The 20,596-nt window shown below is 30.4% G+C and overlaps 1 protein-coding gene across 3 annotated transcripts in view; it reads right to left on the bottom strand.

Moving 5' to 3' along the window:
• The window catches only part of PHTF2 (putative homeodomain transcription factor 2), a 178,224-nt gene that overhangs the window by 11,399 nt on the left and 146,229 nt on the right, over positions 1 to 20,596 (bottom strand). For 2 of the 3 annotated variants that reach the window (XM_074268472.1, XM_074268474.1), the window contains 7 exons: positions 16,550 to 16,678; positions 14,604 to 14,876; positions 12,167 to 12,298; positions 10,121 to 10,207; positions 7,096 to 7,251; positions 6,013 to 6,108; positions 209 to 334 (listed from right to left, as the gene is read on the bottom strand). In XM_074268472.1, the coding sequence (XP_074124573.1) occupies positions 209 to 334; positions 6,013 to 6,108; positions 7,096 to 7,251; positions 10,121 to 10,207; positions 12,167 to 12,298; positions 14,604 to 14,876; positions 16,550 to 16,678 (999 nt within the window). The remainder of the gene's footprint in view (positions 1 to 208; positions 335 to 6,012; positions 6,109 to 7,095; positions 7,252 to 10,120; positions 10,208 to 12,166; positions 12,299 to 14,603; positions 14,877 to 16,549; positions 16,679 to 20,596) is intronic. The other variant, XM_074268473.1, reaches the window with a different exon arrangement.

Below are 20,596 nucleotides of genomic sequence, written 5' to 3'. Positions count from 1 at the left end.
AACTCTCCAAATCATTAGTTCCATAGATTATAAATATATAATGTATATCAATGAGAGAAATCTCCATTTATATAAGAGCACAAAAATGCCTCCATTGGTGTGAGTGTATAGATAGGTAAATGTAAATATAATTTATAAAGAATGCCTAAAACAAAATAAATGTCACAAAACTTATTCTAGAACAAAAGAATGTTTAGCAATTTTTCACCTTTAAATTAAATCCAAGTAAGTCACTGATAACACCAGAAACAGCAGACAATATGACAACCTGGGTAATATTGTAAAGCAGTGGATTCATTGTAAGTCCATATAATCTGAAGGGACTGTCCAATTCCTAGTAATAGAGAAAAAGAATAATCATTAGAAATGAAATTATCATAACAAAGGAAAAATTTCAAAGCTTAGAAATGTTAGGTGGTAAAAGAATGGTAAAAGAACAGTATTACATTACAATTAGAAAGGCTTAAAGAATCATCTTTACTTTACAGATAGAGACTAAGGTACATCAATTTACAAAATAGCTTGCCTGAGATTATATGGTTATTAAATAGCAGAGCCTAGACTTGAACCTAGTCCTCCAGACCTCTTTGCATACTGCCTCTGTTGAACAATTTCAAGGCAAAAGACATTGAAAGACTTTTAGAAATCAGTGCTCAAAAGAACACCTGTAATGTACACAAAGATTATTAAAATAAGCTAATCTTATAACAAGGAAATGTAGTTGTCATTCGTTTTAGGAAAAGAAAAAGTCTTAAAACAGGAACAGGAAAAAAAAGAGGATATAGAAAGGGAACAGCAAAATTTGATTGCTTTTAATCCTATTTGGAACAATTTAAAGACAAATGTTAAAGTTTAATATATTTACTATGCTAGTTAATGCAAAGAGATTTGATAGAAAAGCTTTTAAGGACAACAGGACTCAAGAAAGTAGAAAATCAGAATGTTCTAAAACAGAGCTTCTTAAACCGTGGATTGCAAAATTAGGATTTATTATCAGTAAATGTTTGATTTGTATAACTATATTTTTATATCTACATACCAAAGACTGCATGAAAATTTCTTGGGCCAAAAGGAGTTGAAAGTAGAAACAGTTTTAGAAGTTTTGTTCTAAAAGAATATCTATTGCCTTTTGGATATTTTAAACTAGATGTTCCATAAGCATCTCAAACTCATTATGTCCAAAACAATTTTTTATCAAAGGTTTACAAAAACCTTTTTTAACTTCAAACTTTATTACTATTGACAGTATCTCTATTGTTCTACTTAACCAGCATCTCAACCTAGATGTTCTGACTTCCCACTCTCACCCCACATATGCAACTCAATGATTTTAGAGAACTTTCATATATAATAGTTGATTGTTAGGTTCTTATTGCTAATGAGATAATGAGATGTTAGGTTCTTACTAAGTGCTAAGTCGGTACATAACAATTCTCTAGTTCACACCTTTTGTTCCGACCTTTAAGGGGAGTTTACCCCTTTGGACTTCTGGGGAGGAGTTTACACGTTTAAGAGGAGCAAGTTCATTGGTTGAAGTATTTTTCCCACAAGCCCCTGAGTTATTCCACACCCATTTTCTGGGAGGATAAAAGAAGAAGTTAGAGTCTGGAAAGTCAGTTCTGGATTAGGTCAAGGAGAAGACTTCCCATGGATTCGCAAGTCCAACAATCCCATACTTTTGGAGGGGAAAAAGAGGACAGAGAAAAAGATTCACAGAGAAAAGAAACCTCTTCCCAGAGAAGGATTACAACTGAGAGACAACAGGACCTTTACATATTGGAGACTCTAACTTCTTCTTTTATATTTTTTTATCTTTTTTTTTAATCTTCTTTTAAGGTTTGGATTTCTTCTTTTGAAAACTAATTATTTATAGTCTTTGGTCACTTATTTATTGCAGAATGGCTCTGGTCTTTTAGTTCTTTATGTCTTGAAAATAAGGTCTTTATCAAAAAAAATTTTTTTGTAAAGTTTTTCTCCACAATTATTTGTTCTTATTAATTTTTACATTAAATTTGTTTGCGCAAGATCTTTTTATTCATATAAAATCAAAACTGCCAATTTTATCTTAAGTAAACCTCTTCATCACTCATTATCTTTTTCCCTATCTAAAGATATGAAAGATAACTTTCTTGTTCCTTTAATTTGTTCATAATGTAACTTTTTATATCTGATTCTTGTCCATTTGGAGAGTATCCTGGCATATGCTGTGAAGTATTATTCTAAATTCAGTATCTGTCCAATAGTTATACAGTTTCCTCTAGAGTTTTTGTCAAATAATGAGTACTTCTTCCCACTTTGTAGGATCTTTATATTTACATGTTTCTGTATCCTGGGTACCTAGTCTACTGCAGTGATTTTTTTTTTTTTTAAAACAGTTCTAAATTGTTTTAATGATAGCTTTTATAACAGCTTTTACAAAATAGTTTAAGATCTATTTCTGAGACATTGTTTCCAAATTCTTTCTTCATTATTATCCATTAGATTCTTGACTTTTTATTTTTTCCTTATGTGTTATTTTTTTCTAGCTATATAAAACATTGTTTCGAGAATCTGACTTGTACAGTATTGCATGTTATTTAATTTACATAGCATTGTCATTTTCCTTATATATTAGTTCAACCTACCTATGAGTAATTAATGTTTCCCCAATTACTTAGATCCAACTTTATTTTTATAAAGAGATTATAATCTTGGGAAAAAGTATTTATGGTAGTGTTTTGGTTGTTTGTTTTTGCTGACGCAATTGGGGTTAAGTGAATTGCCCAGCGTCACACTGGTAGGAAGTATTAAGTGTCTGAGGCCATATTTGAACTCAGGTCTTCCTGACTTCAGGGCTGGGCTCTATCCACTACACCAACTAGCTGTCCCAACTGTAGTTATTTTGAGTAAATTTTTTCTTTTGAGTTCATCTGGATGAGTTTTATTGGGTATAAATAGAAATACTGATGACTTGAGTGATTTATTTTATGTCCTAGAGTTTTCCTAAAGGTAGAGAATGAACTAAAACCTAATAAAAATACTAAGTCTACATATGCTGTTAAATTATTAACAAAAAAAATGATCATTTATATTCCTTTTTGCCTGATACATCTTTGGTTTCACCTCTGATCTTACTGAAAAAAACCTCTAACTTTTCTCCATTTAATATGATATTGTTCTACCTTAAGAGAAAGTCTATTTGTTCCTATGATTCTTAGTGTTTTGTTTTTAATACAAATAGTTTTTGGATTTAGTCAAAGGCTTTATCAGTAACTACTGATATAATCATGTGGTCAGTATTATTTATATTATTAACATTGTCTATCATATTTATAGTCTTCCTTATGTTGAACTATCCCTGCACTTCTAGCATAAATCCAACTTTCATACCATATAGTCTTTCTAATATGCTGTTTCAACATACTCGATAATACCTAATTTAAATTTTTTGCATCAATAGTCATTGAAAATATTGGTCTCATTTTCTTTTTTTGTCTCTTCCTAGCTTAGTTGCAAGATGATCTGCAACAAAGAAAAGTGGTTAGAGGGGTTCCTTTATTATATAAAACAATTTATGGTGAACTAATTGTTCTTTGAATGTTTGATATGTCACTTTTGAATCCATGGGGTACATTTTCCCATTTTGGTAGCTCATTTATAGTTTTTGTTCAGTATCTTTTTCTGATAGATGTTTATTTAAAAAAAAAACATTTCCTTTTATGTTTTATATTTTTGTAAAAATTCATCTATTTTCTCTGCCAGTTTTTGATAATTTTCTTTATTTCCTCCTCAATTGTTTTGTTTTTATTATTAACAATTTTGTTTTTCTTTCTCTTTAAAAAATAATATTACCTGATTTTATTTAATTAATTTTTAATGCTTTATCAATTCAATGGTCATTTAAAAAAAATTTTTTTTACTAATTTCTTCTTTAACTTTCAGGATTTCTAGTTTGTTTTTTTCAAGTTTTAAAAATAGCATCCCTAAACTAATTTACGTTTTTCTTTTTTTGATGTAAGCATTTAAAAGATAAATATTTATCGTTCAGAAGTGGTTTAGCTGCATCCCATAAGTTTTATGATTGTCTGACCATTATTTTTATGAGATTTTCTATTACTTCCAATACATCTTTTTTCTTGGAACCATCAGTTCTTTAGAACTATTATTTGGATTCAAAATAATTTACAATTTTAAGAATCCTTTATTGAATATAATTTTACTTGCATTCGGATTTGTAAATGATGTGAAGGAAGACATATATAGCTGAAATGTAAATTCCTTTTTATTCTTGTTAAGTAATCACCAGAGATCTGTCATCTTTATGCACATCTTTTGGTGAGACTAGTCAAGATCTAAAAGGAATTCATTAAAATTCTTCTAACACAATTTTATTATTTCTCCCTCCAATTCAATTAACATTTTTAAAAATTTTCTTAAAAAAATTATTTATTTTAATGCTCTTTTTCTTTCTAAATTGAATTCCTAATTCCCTCTTTCCCCACTCATTCACTCACTGAGAAGGCAAACATTATGATTTGAATTATACATATGAAATCATGCAAAACAAATTTCTTTATGTTGGACCTATGATTTCACTGGGAATTCCTGACTCCATGTCCAATTCTCTATTCCCTAAGCCACACTGACTTTATCAAATAAAGCATTCTTTCCAAAGTCTCTTTTCCTTTCATTTAGATATATAGTGTTGTACAAAGTCATGATTTCTTCCAATTTGATAAAAAAAAAAAATCGCTTTCTGTAGTTGAAGTAAATATATTATTTATTTTCCCCAAGTTTAGATCTCTGCTCTGATTAAAAGTTTATTATGATGTCTACCTAAAAACCCCATTTTTAGTTATATAGCTATCCAGTTTTCTCAAATTTACTGAGTAATATTTGAAGACTTCATTTAGTCTTTGTATCTCAGTACTTTGCACGCAATAGTTACACAATAATTATCAAAGTGGATGAATTCTATTCCTTAGTATGTTTGTCAAACACTTATTTAATAATATTGGGTTCTTGATTTTCTTTCCTTGATCGATTTTTCTATTCTTTTCATCCTATAATTCTTGAATCCCTATATCCTACACTATTATCTCCAAAGAAATTAAGTTGAAGATCATGCAAAGGGCAACTGGAAGAACACACGATATAATCAAATAGCTATAATACATTACATATGAAATTATATAGGAAAACATCCACAAAAAAATCAAGAGGATTTGAAATAGGTTGTAATCAGCATCAATGGAGCAAAACCCAACAAGAATACAAATCTCCTTGAAAGTTTCTGATAGTCTTAAAATTTGTACAGAAAAATGGACATAATTAAATCTAATTTTATGACATAATCATTTTGAACAGTATTAAATATCAAAGTTAGTTTGAGACAGAATTACCATTTTTTTTTACCACATTTGTTTGACCTAACTATAAGCAGAAAATGTTCTTAAATTACTTGTGTCAAACTAATTTTGAAGCTGGCTTTATGTAATTCTCCTCTATGTCTTTTAAGTTAACATCCAAATATTTAATATACTGTATCATTATAAATAGTATTTCTCTACAAAGACATTTTTCTACCTATGATGAAACTTGAAGTTCAGGAAAGTTAAGTAATCTGCAAACTCCTAAGTGGCCTTGAGCAAAGTGGCATAAATAAGGTTAGAACTAGGTTATTGCACTGCATTAGTATATGTATCGTGAAAACTATATATCCTTTGAAGCTGAAATTAAGTTCCTCTCTATGTTATGAAACAAAATTTTTTCAAATTATCAATATAGAATTTTCTTTGTTTTCAACATTTAAGTTCAAATCCTAGCAATTATATTTATAATAATGATAAATTAAGAAATACTAGAAATACTTTAACAAGGCATACAACTTATATGAATATGCTCAAAAATAAACTACAAATATTTTGAAGAATTTTCAAAATAAGAAATGGAAGAAAACTAGAGAATACAAAATATAAAATCAGAGTACCACATACAAATCAATATTATATTCTAATTTTAATTTTATCTTACCTTCAATAATTTAGTAGCAAGTTTTAAAACATTATTCACTAGTGTCAGTTCTTCCTTTTTATTAGGTTTCTTCTCCATTTTCAAGTACAGGTTTATCTATTTGGATCAATTAAAAACCACTTTATATAACTTTTCTTTTTTAAAAATACTTCCTAGCTGTGTGACCCTGAGCAGGTTACTTGATCTCAATTGCCTCAGCAAAAAAAAAAAAAAAAAAAAATGTAAAATCATGAATCAGTGAGTCTACTTTCATCATAGAACCATGTATGGTGAAAGAATAAATAAAGTTTTATTGGAACCAAAGTCAATAAAATAGTTTGGGTGTTCTTACTTAAAAATATATCCTATAAATGTAGATAGGAAATATATTTTCAATAGTCTACCACACAAAAGTAGTCATTCTTGATGGTACAATATGGTAGAATGAGCACTAGATTAGCAATCAGAAGACCATGAATTTGGTACCTCCTGTGCCATATACTAATCATGTAACTTTGGATAAATTGCTTAACCATTCTGAGCTTTTGTTTCTTACTATAAAATTAATATAAAATGTGCTATCTACTTCAGAGAATTGCCATAATTATTAAATAAGATATTACACATGAAAAGTATCTGATTAACTTTGTAAAGTATCATTCATATATGGTAGATATAATATTTGGATGAACTTTTAAAGATAAATTTTCTTTCAAATTTCAAGTTTTGTACCACTCATAAAAAATGACAAAAATTTACAAGATTAATAAATATTAAATGTAACCATCAAAAGCTTAAGTTTTAATGTTTCTGTTAATAAGAATTCTTGTTTGCTAAAATATATTTGTCATACTCTTCAATAACATGTGCCCTGATAATTTCTTAAAATCATGAATATGAAATGTATCCCTTTCTAAACAAATAGAAGGCTAAGAAAAAATAATATAATCTAAGTAGAATAAGCAATCAGAATGAAACAATTATAGCATTAAAGTTGCTTTGAAAATAAATATATAGCCTTCCTATTATAAGCCCTCTGAAAAATCTGAAGTGACTAATAAATTGTAGACACTAATTTCTAGCATATTAAACATGAAATCTCACCTGTTCAGTAAGTAATATTGAGGTATTGCTATATTTTTTGCTTGTTTCAGATCCAAGGGTAACAAATCTTAGAAGAAAAAGTGTTAAAGAGATACACCAGATTACCAGTTCCCAGTTGTAGTGACAATCAAGGAAGATCTCATGCACATGAAGCAACTAAAATCCAAAGATAAAGGAAACAAAGAAGAAGAATCAATGATGATTCAAATTACATTTATACTTTTACTGTAAAGAAAATAATGAATTCTAGTTTAATAAGAATGAAAATAATATTTTGGCAGCCAAATGAACATACATATACACATAGTCCCTATAATCTCTTTGCTGCAATTGTTTGGCTGCCAATCATTTCTTGAAGAAAAGATTTAGATTGAGGGGATCTGGGTCCAAATTCTGGCTTTGCAACTCTGTATGATCTTGAATAAGTAATTTCCCCCTTATTCTAGGCCACAATTTCTTCATCTGTAAAATAAGAGAGTTGGAGTAGATGATCTCTATGGTCTTCATCCAGCTCTAAATCCCATGAGCTATGAACATTACAAAATTGTGTACATCATACACACAAATTTTTTAAAATATGCTTGCTAAATTTAACACTTTTTAACAATTTAATATCAATTGTGGCATTTTGTGTATGAAAGATTTAAATAACTTAAAATGGCTAAGGTGAACCATAACATTTATTAATAATTTACTTTCTCCTGAGTACAAATAAATACATGAAAATCTCATTAGAATGCTATCTATTTTAAATCAAGCCAATCTCCAACTGATAAATGGTCAATGGATATGAACAGACAATTCTCGGATAAAGAAATTGAAACTATTTCTAGTCATATGAAAAGATGCTCCAAATCATTATTAATCCGAGAAATGCAAATTAAGACAACTCTGAGATACCACTACACACCTGTCAGATTGGCTAGAATGATAGGAAAGGTAACGCAGAATGTTGGAGGGGATGTGGGAAAACAGGGACACTGATACATTGTTGGTGGAACTGTGAATACATCCAGCCATTCTGGAGAGCAATTTGGAACTGTGCTCAAAAAGTTATCAAACTGTGCATACCCTTTGACCTAGCAGCGTTGCTACTGGGTTTGTATCCCAAAGAGATCTTAAAGAAGGAAAGGGACCTGTATGTGCAAGAATGTTTGTGGCAACCCTCTTTGTGGTGGCCAGAAAATGGAAACTGAGTGGATGCCCATCAATTGAAGATTGGCTGAATAAATTGTGGTATATGCATATTATGGATTATTGTTCTGTAAGAAATGACCAACAGGATGATTTCAGAAAGGCCTGGAGAGACTTACATGAACTGATGCTGAGTGAAATGAGCAGGACCAGGAGATTATATACTTCAACAACAATACTGTATGATGATCAATTCTGATGGACGTGGCCCTCTCCAACAATGAGATGAACCAAATCAGTTCCAATAGCAGTAATGAACTGAACCAGTTACACCCAGCGAAAGAACTCTGGGAGATGACTATGAACCACTACATAGAATTTCCAATCCCTTTAATTTTGTCCACCTGCATTTTGGATTTCCTTCACAGGCTAAATGTACACTATTTCAAAGTCCGATTCTTTTTGTTCAGCAAAACAACTGTTTGGTCATGTATACATATATTGCATTTAATTTATACTCTAACATATTTAACATGTATTGGTTGACCTGCCTTCTGGGGGGGGGGGAGAAGGAGGGGAAAAATTGGAACAAAAGGTTTGGCAATTGTCAACGTTGTAAAATTACCCATTCAAATATCTGGTAAACAAAAACTATTTTAAAAAAATTTCTAGAAAACCAAGCAACATTTTCCAATTCTATTCTCAATATTTTATATCATTATTTTTAGTATCTCTGAAGCAAAAAAGAATGTGAGTAATAAAATACTTTTAAATTATATAAAAAAGAATGCTATCTATTTTAGAATGAAGTCCTTTTGGACAAAGCTTAAAATAGTTTTTAGTTTTATTTCTCAGGCTAAACATTAAACTGAAGTTTTAATGTATATTGCAGAATATTTTTTAAAATACTAATTTTACCGTATTCTGTCAACTTGCTATTTTTAAAATATTTTATAAGTGATGGTGAATTATACCTCTGTAGTTTCAGAAGAATTTAAATGAATGATAACTCCAATGGATTTCACTACATCTTTTTCTATATTATGTGACTGACAAAAACCACCATGAAAATATGAACAGAATAGATTTTATTTACATACCTGTACTACTATCAGTGGTAGAAATAATATAGAGAGGCATAGAACAGTATGAACAGTAAATAAGAGGTGGCAGTTGCAATATATTAAATAGCAAATAAAATAATATAACATCTATCATAGAATTTATGCACCTTGAATTTAGAAGATGTAGCTGACCTCTAAGAAACATAACTTGTACATGTGAAGGATAGAAAATTCTATCCAAAAATGACTACTCAGAGATCACTCAAAGAAAAGCAGAATTATTTATTAGAATCTCGAGAAGCGGACCCTATCCTGGTCTGTGAGCCAAATTCACAGCAGGAGAGAGTCACTCCCTTGAAAATGTTCACAACTTTTATACATTTCAGACAAAGAACCCCCAAAATCCTGCCCTCCACGTGTTGTGATTGGTCATATAAATCTGCATTCTCCTATTTTGGTCACTGGAATGCAGCTGACAAGGTGATTTACAACCTTTGGTCATTTCATGCCATATTTGGACAATGGAATGCAGACCGGGGCCTAGTGGCCCTGGTTTACGTTAGCTAGCAGTCTCTGATCAATATGTGCTTAATCTGTAAGCTCTTCACCATATCTTACTCCACACATACAGGAAAAAAAGAGAATGGAGGAAAGAGATAGAGGGGGCCCACACTGATACCTTAACTCATGTTACCTAAAATATATACTGCACACCTGCTAGAATTTTTCATTTTTCCATCATAAGTACTATTTCACTTAGACTGTTTTCTAAAAGAGAATAGATTGAATTTTGATTGCTTATAGTTAGATTCAGCAAATTAACTTACCTGGGCACAGCATATAAACACAACTGAAATAGTCAACAAGAATGCAGATGAAACTATTACATCAACTGATCTTTGAGGACCCCGACGCTGAAAGGAAAGAAAATGTTATTTTAAAAATACATATTCTCATTAACATGAGTTATTTATTATTGTTTGCAGTGTTGCCCAAATGCAATATAAACATCAACTATTTAATGATATCATGTCCTAGGCATATGTAATATCAACAAAAAGTAGAAATTATATAGTACAGGAATCTTAGCATACCTTTTAAACTTTTACTGAAGTGAGTGAACAAAGGTGATTATGCTGAGTAATCAATCCTAAGTACTTTCACAAATAAAAATAAATTCACTTGACTAACAATACAACCCAAAAATGTTTTAGTGATGGAAATTATGGGTTTATAATCTAACCTTGGCACAGTGGGCACTAGGAAGAACAAGGGGGAAGAGCTGCCTGAGGCCTTGTTATTAACTTATGCTTCTACAGCAGACAAGCACAAAATAGAAGTGACTTTGCAGCATCCAATAGTTTAACTTCAGTTTGTATGCATCCCCCAACAAATTCAAATGAGATCATTAAGGTATTAAAAAAGAGGGTAGTAAACTACATAACTGTTGCTTACAGCAAGAGATAAAAGGAAGTTTCTTCATCAGCAAATCCTACATCAAAATAAATAAATAAATCACAGGTCCAGTAAAGAGAGAGAATTATAAGTACAAAGTCAATGTTTTTATGCTGTTTCCTTTGACCACAATTCATAAAGCAAAAGAATTCTAGGAGTTTCTAAGGACCTCTATTTACCAGATCACCTTTATTAAGAAAAATACTGGTAGTCTTTTGAGTAAAATTTTTAAGGACATTTTAAATAAACATAGAGATAAAGACTGGACTTGTGATTTCATTGGTATAGAAAACTCCTAGATAAGGAAATTTTCCTCTAACACTGTGAATTCTTCTCTGTAACTTACAGCCTTAGAGAGCTGCCTAGAGAGCAGAGGTGAATCAGATTATATAATTAGAAAATATTTAACAAAATAAATTAAAATTAGAGAGAATATTACATTTTATAATTAAATCAATTAAAAGGCCCCAAGGATATCTAGGTATATTTAATAGGCCTCATTTCTATTTGAGTGAGATCCCAATTTTTTTTTAAGTGATTTACCCAGAATTACAAAGCCAATAAAAGTGTTGGTGATGGACCTTAAATATAGATCTGACTTCCAGGACAGCTTTCTATCCACTATGCTATTTTTATGAAGTAGAAAATATGGCTATCTTAATGTATAAGAACAATACGCTTAGAATAAGTATTTTGTTAGGGGTAATTCAGATGTCCTTTTTTTTTTTTTTTTTTTTTTCAGGAACTTGAGTAATTTAGAAGAAAACTCTTAAAAGGGAGAAAAAGCACGCAAAAAAAGATTCAGGTATGCCAAATAAACTGCCTACTTATTTAAAATAGTGAGATTTTAAAGTAGTGAGTTACTTAAAATAGTGAAATGATTTTGTAGTCACACATTGCTTTTGAGCCTTTTTAAAGGAGTGGGTTCCCTCTGCTGGCTTATGATAGATATGCATGGGGAAAAAATGGATTTTCTTTTCTTGTTGGTAATCTAAGCAATTCATTAAAAAAAAAAAAAAAAAAATTAAGATCTTTATTTAGAGTTTTATTTTCCATGTATGGTGACATTGAAAAAAGTCAATATATGTGAAAGAATTTAAAAAATTAAAACATCAAATAAATATACATTGTTGTAGTATATAATATGTTAGCATAGTAATATTTAGTATATATGTAAATAATGTTATGTTTTTCAACTAGGTTTGAAATTCTAAATATTATTAGAAAAATCAATCCATGAAACAGATTTCTCTTATTCTGGATACAGAATACACAGACCATATTATGACTAGTGGCATGCTCATATGGCAAGGTTTGTGAGTATAGCTGGAAAGATTTATATTAGATTGAGATGTATTAAGAGAATTAGAATCATAGATAGCCAGCTTGCAAAAGTCATGTCATCACAGCCATTATACCTTAAGATAGGAACGAAGAGATAGCCACATTTTTATATTCTGTACTTTCTTCAATCGGAAATGGGGAACTTCTGATTTTCGAGCCCTCCTAGCAGATGTTAAATGTCCAAAGAGTTTTGCAAAAAGTAGTCTCTACAAAACACCATCATGTTGTAAGGAAAAATAATAATCAAAATATAGGTTATCACTATAATCTCCTCTGATTATGTACTATAATTCAACAAAACAGAAATATAAAAATAATTTCTCCTCAAGTTATCCCACAGATTCTCCCTAGAAAATCTTTTCAATTTGCTGTAGTCCCTATTATTATTCTTTTACTTTTCATTAAAACCAGTATGACATTTGAGCTGTCTGATACTTTGCTATCTTTCATTCTTACTCCTTTTTCAGACATATTTTTTGTAATATAGACATATACACTTCCTCAGGACAGATCATTTCTGGACATTTGTAAAAAGTTTTTTACAAATACTACATGTCCATCCATGGTCAAATGGCTTTTTCATATATTGTAATTTCCCAAACTTGGCAATCAGAGATTATAACAAGGAGATACTTATGATTTAAAAATGGATTATAAACTATTATAATAAAGTCCTGAGCAGCTTTCCAAATGTAATCTTTTCTATTCAATGTTGGTCCTAGCTCCCTATTCTCAGTATCTACTGAATATAGTATAGTCTAGGCAGTAGTAGTTTTTAATCCAATGGTTTTCTCTGTATGGACTGTAAAATCTCATCTTTCTTGCGTATTTATAGAATTCAGTGAAAATGCTATGAAACAGTTCCAGAGCTTAAAGCAACTAATACACCAATCTATACAGGAATTTGTGAAGGACTTCCTCATTCATAAATAATCCCTCTTTCATTTGGATCCTCTACAAGAAAATGACATTTTCCAGGATGGTAAGGTTTGTGTGAATATCTTTGGCAGACATAATCTCTCTGTTGTTTTTTTTTTGTTTTGTATTTTGTTTTCAAATATTGAGTGTTCCTATCTTACCTAGGCTAAAAGTTCAAGGATTACATAATTCATTCCTTTTTATAGCCACTTCTACTCACATAGGGATTCTTCATATAAATGCCAAATTTAGTGTTAACACTGGATTAACTTAATCCATTGCAGATCAAAATTCCTGAATTCTACCAATCAACCAGGTTCAGCTTCTTGGTGGGTAGAATCACTTGTATGTGACATTATGCCTAGTTTTTTATCTTACTTAATATTAGTCAAGGATAGTCATTGGGGTTTTCCATGTGTTTGCAATTATTAAGGAATTCTGCATTAACTTAACACATACAGAAGAAACTCTATTGGGTCAAATGATTTCTGTAATCAACCAATAACTATAATTGACTCTTGTATTTTGGTGTTTTTTGGTTTTTTTTGCACCTTTACTGAATAGTGTGACTATATGATGGTGGTCTAAAAGAGAACTTTTTTTGTGAAACGATATCTGTTCTTCCCTCAATTTCAATAAGGATGCTTTAATGATATACATAAATTATTTTCAGAGATTTTGTAAGGAGAAAATAAGCATATGGATCAACACTGTATTAGTGTTTTCTTGATTGCCTTAGAGCAATAATACAATCCATTATTTTGCTACTTTCTGTCCCTCAGATATGATCCAACTCCTTTTTTTTCCCAACTGTCTTCTTTAAGGCCTACTTCCTTAACTTAAAAGGCACACTGGGGACAAAGGTGTTAAGAGTCCAGATATGTTTTCACCATTATTAATGCTAAAAATATGTTCCATATTTTGTCTATAAGGTATCCAATCAGTTTTATCTATGAATGTTCTCAACATGAATAGCTTAGTTTAGTAGGGTCTCACACCAAGCATTCTGAAGTATTTTTTAAAAAATCTTCACTACCTTTTTGCTATTTTATGAGGCCATATTTATGATAGTAACTTTCCATCTCTTTCTCCATAGTATTTTTAAATGAGATTATATTTAAAGTAATTTTAATTGTAATAAAACCGACAACCATGTTTTACAAGCAATAAGGCATGGCAGGGTGAAGCTTGGCCTTGAAATTGGAAAGGCCTAGATTCAGTTCTTCATTTAATAGCTGATCTCAGAATGCTAAATTCTGCAGAATATAGCAGATAGCTGCTATAATATGGGTAAATTATTTAACCTTGTAGTTTAACTACATATAGGGGAAAAAAATTAGATAGTCAATCTCCCTACTTCCCCTCCCTCAATGATGTATATTCTTGTGTTCCTCAAGTATTTAACTAAGTTCCTTATTAGCTGCATATAAATTGTCTATCAGTATCAATAGAAGATATTTCCATATTAAAGAATCAACATCAATAAAATTATAGATTTAGACCAAAAGAAAATAAATTTTATAAGCATATTCATATATCAAATGTCTTAAAAAGTTCATTATTCCTTAAATGAGAAGCCTATATTAAACTCACCTGTTTGTAAGTTCTTTCTGCTACACAAAGTAAAAAGAAGAAAATCCACACAAGAGATACACGAACCACAAAACTTATTAAAACCATAGAAAGAACCAAGATGTCTTCATTAGAACCAAATGCAATGATATAAAGTTCTGAAGCAGAATATGCTGTGAGCTGTTCCAAGTCTGTAGCTTGGGAAAGTCGGAAAACAAATGGAGTGAAACCCAGGACAAGGGAAATTACATTTGCAAAAATCTGGTATCCTATGCCTGGTATGTAGCTATTGACCTACGGGGGGGAAAAGAAATAAATAATATTTGTAGCAATACAAAATTATTTTAGATTTTATCAGACTGTAGCACTGATAGAAGCGACAATCTTTAAGTTTTTTAATTAGGTTCATTATGAGAAATTTAATCAGGTTTGTTCCATTGACTAAAATAAAAAAGAGTTGCTAGTATTTCTATAGCACTTTAAAGTTATAAGCATGTCATTTTAAATTTCATTTTTAAAATTTCAAAGTCATTTTCTCATATGTTTTCCACTTCATAGTACTCAAGGAAATATAATAGTCTTCAAAGGCCTACATACTTAGCCACATCTGAGTACAAATGGCTACTTCTCTCATGCAGGCTATTGCACTAAGCCAAGATATATTCACCCTCCTTGCTTCTTTGTCAATGTAACCACTTCCCTTCTAAGGCTCATTCCATCCTTCTGTGTTACTCTGTCTAGATCTTTGTTGTAATCAATTGGTCTCCTTTGTTGAAATCTACTGGGGGCAGCTATTTTCCATAATGGAAAAATTGTCAAGCTTGATCAGAGAAGATTCATCTTCCTAAATTCAGATCTAGCTAAAGATAATTCCTAGTTGTATAAAGCTGAGCAAGTCATTTAACCCTGTCAGTTTCATTTTTGTCATTTGTAAAATGAAACAGAGAAGAAATACTAAACCATTCCAGTACATTTGCTAAGAAAACCTTGAATGGAGTCATGAATGACTTGTCAAAGACATATCTGAAAAATCACTGAAAAACAACAAAATTTGGCCTCCAAGTTATTCTAAGAACTTATATAAATTACACTAACTTTCCTCTACTTGAAATCCACTTCATATTCCTCAGCAATCTATAGTAAGGTCATACTTTGGGATCTTATCATTACCCATCACTGTACCATCTTTATGAAGATGCAAGAAACTCCTTTACTTTTTTTCTCAGCTTATCACTCCTGCTATGGCCTCACTTTTTTCACTTGATATTCTTACCGTACAGTTGACCAGTTAAACTAAAAACTGCCTCCTTAGTTCTCTTCATGCCCTGCCAATCCTAAAGCTTGGATCACCAATCACCATCAGTTTTCTCTGTGATGATTTTCATGGGAGAAAGCAAGGTGCAGTAAGTAGAAAGAACACTGTAATAATTTCTAAGTATTTGGGAAATAAAAATTTCAGAAACTAGAAGGTGATCGTTAAAGCCTTTTACATGCAAAATTTTAGATTTCCGAAACCTTCAGCAACCCAGCTGAGTTAAATCATTAAGAAAGCTGTAGCTTTGTTACAAATCCCTTTAAATTATAGACTAATGTAAAATAAGCAGAAAAGGTTTGCCAAAGGCATTTGTGGCTGAAGAAATGGGGTGAGTTTCTAATGAAAATGTCCAACATAGTATTAAAAATGCTTAATTGTTTATCTTTTATCTTCTCTTATATCTATTTAATATTAATCTATTTCTATAACATCTCTAATTTATAATTATCAGATAAATTTATATACAATTAATTTATATCTAGTTATCTTTATATATATCTGTATAAATGTATATATATGTATATCATAGTTATTAATTTATACATTAAAATAAATGCTGCAAAATTGGCATAGTGCTGGCAAACAGCAAGCACTTAATAAATGCTATCTTGTTAATTTTCATTCAAATAAGAATAGATGAAAAAATACTCACTCGGTTCATTATCATCCCACTTATTTCAAGCACTGACATTTCAGCTTTCTTACAGTCATTACCTTCCCATACAATTGCACTGACTTTTTCTAATCCTGGGTTGGAGCTATGGAGCCAAGGCAAATGACTCTGAAAAATAAAAAATGCAACAGCTTAACTCCAGAGCAAAAATGGCTAAGACTTGTTAACAGACATATCTATGATAGATAACATGAAAAAATATCAAAAATAAGTACAAAGTCACAAAAATTTATCAGCTACACAGTTAAGAAACTTTCCTATATTCAAATTATGAAATTTACTCTCAAATGCATAGTAAAACTTACCATTGAGAAATACTTAAAACTATAACTCTAACATTATATCTGCATCTTTATATGGGAGTTCAAACTAGTTTGTAACAATGAAATAAACATTATTGATCTCATCTGGACCTTCAAAAATATTTCATTATAATTATCATTATAATAAAGAGCTAACATTTATATAGCATGTAATATGTGCCAGACACTGTGCTATATGCTTTATAATCACTTTCTTATGTGGCTTTCACAACATCCTGGGAAGTAGGTGCTATTATTATTCCCATTTTACACATGAAGAAAATAAAGAAAACAGAGGTCAAGTTACTTGCCCAGGCTCACAAAGCAAGTAAATGTCTATGACCATCTTTGAATTCAGGTGTTCTTGATTCTAGGCCAATCATTGGAACTACTGCATCACCTAACTAGTAAAGTAAAAAAAAAAAATTTGAAGAATCTTGCCAATAAAAGGTATTTTATTAGTTATGATAGTAAGAAAAAAGAGTCTTAAATGAAAGTTTTAGTACTAATAAAAGCAAGATGTTGTTGATAGACTATTTCAGTTGTATGTAACTCTTTATAACTCCATTTGGAGTTTTTAAAGCAAATATATTGAAATCATTTCCTTCTTTACCTCATTTTTCAGATCAGGAAACTGAAGCAAACAAGATTAAAAGCTAATGTGAGTCTGAAGCCAGATGTGAATTCACTAAAATGAGTCTTCCTGACATGGTATTCTACCCATTGTAACACCTGGCTGCTCCTAAAAACAAGCCACTCATCGGTATTTATAAGTCCTAACCACAAAAGAAAACTACTTACCTCTTCAAAGAGCACAATAAAGTAGTGAGGTTGCAAAAATATACATATCATATTAATCTATAGATACCTTGAATATGTATCACATACCTTTAATACTTATATTTGTTATCTAATGTTATACAACTAAATGATAGAATTTATAACATCCTTGAAAAGAAAGCTCATAGAAACTTAAGAAAAAACTTAAAAGTTATCTAGTCCAACCAATTTCCTAAACAGGAATTGCCGTTACAATATCTTGATTACAATGCAGTCAAATTTTATCATGTCCTATTAGTTCATATAATTAAGTTCAAACCATAAATTGCAATCATTCAGTACTGTTATGAGGACTACAACATGCTATTTAAAATATTATTCAGGAATTGTGCATGACCTGAGTGAACTGTAACAAAGGTTTCAAAGACAAGGAATCTATTATTTGCCTCTTGGGGAAATAAAATTACAATGGTATTTTCAATGAAAATGTAAAATAATTAAGCTTTAGAAAATAATGACAGGAAATCAACATGATTTCTCTTACTACTTCTATCAACTAAATATATGACAAAAATATGAAAGTATAGACAAAATCATTTTTATAATTTTAATAAATCATGTCATATTTATTGCTAAAACTTATGTTTCATCATTTAGTTGACAAGTAAAACAGCAAAGTCCTATTCCAGAAATAATTTCTTTCTAAAAAGTCCTGGAATTTTGAAAGTTCCATTGTAAGTATTTTTTTAAAGAAGTGAAAATAAGTCAATTCAACTAAAATAAGTATGTAAATGGTAGGAACAATATTTCACAGTGAATCTACAGGATTCTTTATTTTATTATTATTCTTTAGAGGGAAAAAAAGGAAGAAGATAGAAAGGGGTTCAAAACCTAGAAGCATAATACCTGATACTCATAGAGTACTTAAGAATTTTTAAAGATCCAATAGGGAATCCCAGCAATACAAGGAAGTTGCTTCTGAAGTTCAAAGCAACAAATTGAATAGTTTTCTGAATGCCAAGGATGTTTATATTATATTTCTAAAAGACCTGTTTTTACTATCATCATTTCAGGAACCTTCCTCCAAGTACTTTAAGCAGTTGTTCTGACCTGTTCTTTAAAAGGGTTACATATAAATGCTTCTTACATATAATAAAAATATTCTTGTTGAACCATACATATGCCAGTATGTAGAAAGAAATATCAAATACTATTTTCTCCTAAAAGCCAAAGAAAATGTCAGTAGATCAAATGAGTTTCTTTAATAATTGTCTTAATTGTTCCATTATACAGTTTTTTCAGAATAAAGTTTGGAATTTTCTTAATGACTTCTCTCTTAGCAAAATACTCAACAGTTGGGACTTTTTATTTATGTAAAAATGATGAAAAATCTTTGAAACCTAAGTAATAATAAAAAAGTACAAACAATCCATAGTGACCAAAAACTTATACTAGCATTACAAAAGAAGGAATGATAGCCATCAAAATCAGATTCCACACACAGAAGATTTTTTTCCATTGCAACAATATAATGTTCAACTATAGATCTATGTTATGTGAGGAAAAGAAAAAGTACAAAGTTTATTTGTGGATTAATGTCACAGCTATTTTCGTGCTTTTTAAGAAAAATATGAAGAACAGATTGCAACCTAGAAATTTGATACAGAAGTCTGAACACATTATTTAAATATTTCCTTCCTTCTTAAGCACAGTGTCTTTCTTTGCCTTCTATGGTAAGAGGGAAAACTTTCCTTTACACATTCAGTCATTTCAGTTGTGTTTGCCTTCCCTTGGGGGTGTTTTCTTGGCAAAGATACTTGAGTGTTTGCCATCTCTTTCTTTTTATAGATGAGGAAACTAAATCAAACAAGATTAATAGGTCTTGTACAGGATCACATAGCTATTAAGTATCTGAAACAGGATTTACTTGAACTCAGATTTTCCTGACTACAGACCACACACTCTAACCACTGTGCCACTCAGTTGCACAGCTTTATACATTGGGTCCAATTTTTCATAGAAAAATAAGAAAAGTGGAGAATTCTTTTATCCTAAGGATTGAAAGAGGAGTGTGCTACATTTAAAAACATTTCATTTCATTGATACTTGCTTTCAATTATCATTCAGTAAAAAGTTATTTTAATATGAGGAATTTGTAATATTTTGTTTTTAAATTTCTTGGAAAATCTCACTTTTATACATTAAAGTTAAAATGCTTTATTAATTATCTTTTTTAAACCTCTCAAAATGATTGAGTAGTAAAAAAGTTAACTTATTTCCTCATAATATCTATTTTGTAATTGTGACCATATTTTTATATGGCAATATTCTCTCCAAAGAGGATAGATACTAATATTGAAAATTGTAAATCTAAACTCCCAAACTTTTGGCAAAAGGTCCTAAAAGCCAAAGGCAATATATTAGCTATCTAAATGAAAACTGTTTAAAGTGGTTGTGTTGCCATAACATCCTTCATAGCATAATCATTTTCTTTGGACAAAGGATATTAGGAAGCTTTTATATTTAGAGTGCTACTTTTACTGGGTTTTTTCCTTTTCCTCACTTAGTTCATCCCTCTCTCTTCCTCAATTACATAGCTCACTAATTGCAATGAATTAGTAAATGTATCATTATAAAACCATTTTATTTCTCCTAACAGTTTCAATGTTATTCAACAGAATAACTATACATTCTTTTTTAAAACTCTGAAATCCCTGAATGACCATAATGTTGAATTTAATCACTATCCTACACTTAAGCAAAGTCATCAGATATAGGAAGAGTGTGAAAAAATTTTAATATCTAAGGTCAAGGACTTGCAACCAAGAGGATTGTTTGAATGGAGGCAGAAAACTTAATTCCCAGAAAAAAACCTAAAAATAACTCCAGATAGAACAATAACCAAAGGAATACTCCAATCCTGGGAAGTGGAGGTCATCACCGA

This window comes from Sminthopsis crassicaudata, chromosome 5 (assembly GCF_048593235.1).
Source record: "Sminthopsis crassicaudata isolate SCR6 chromosome 5, ASM4859323v1, whole genome shotgun sequence".
Lineage (NCBI taxonomy): Eukaryota > Metazoa > Chordata > Mammalia > Dasyuromorphia > Dasyuridae > Sminthopsis > Sminthopsis crassicaudata.
The sequence above is the reverse complement of the archived record's forward strand: the minus strand, read 5'-3'. Positions and strand labels throughout refer to the sequence as shown.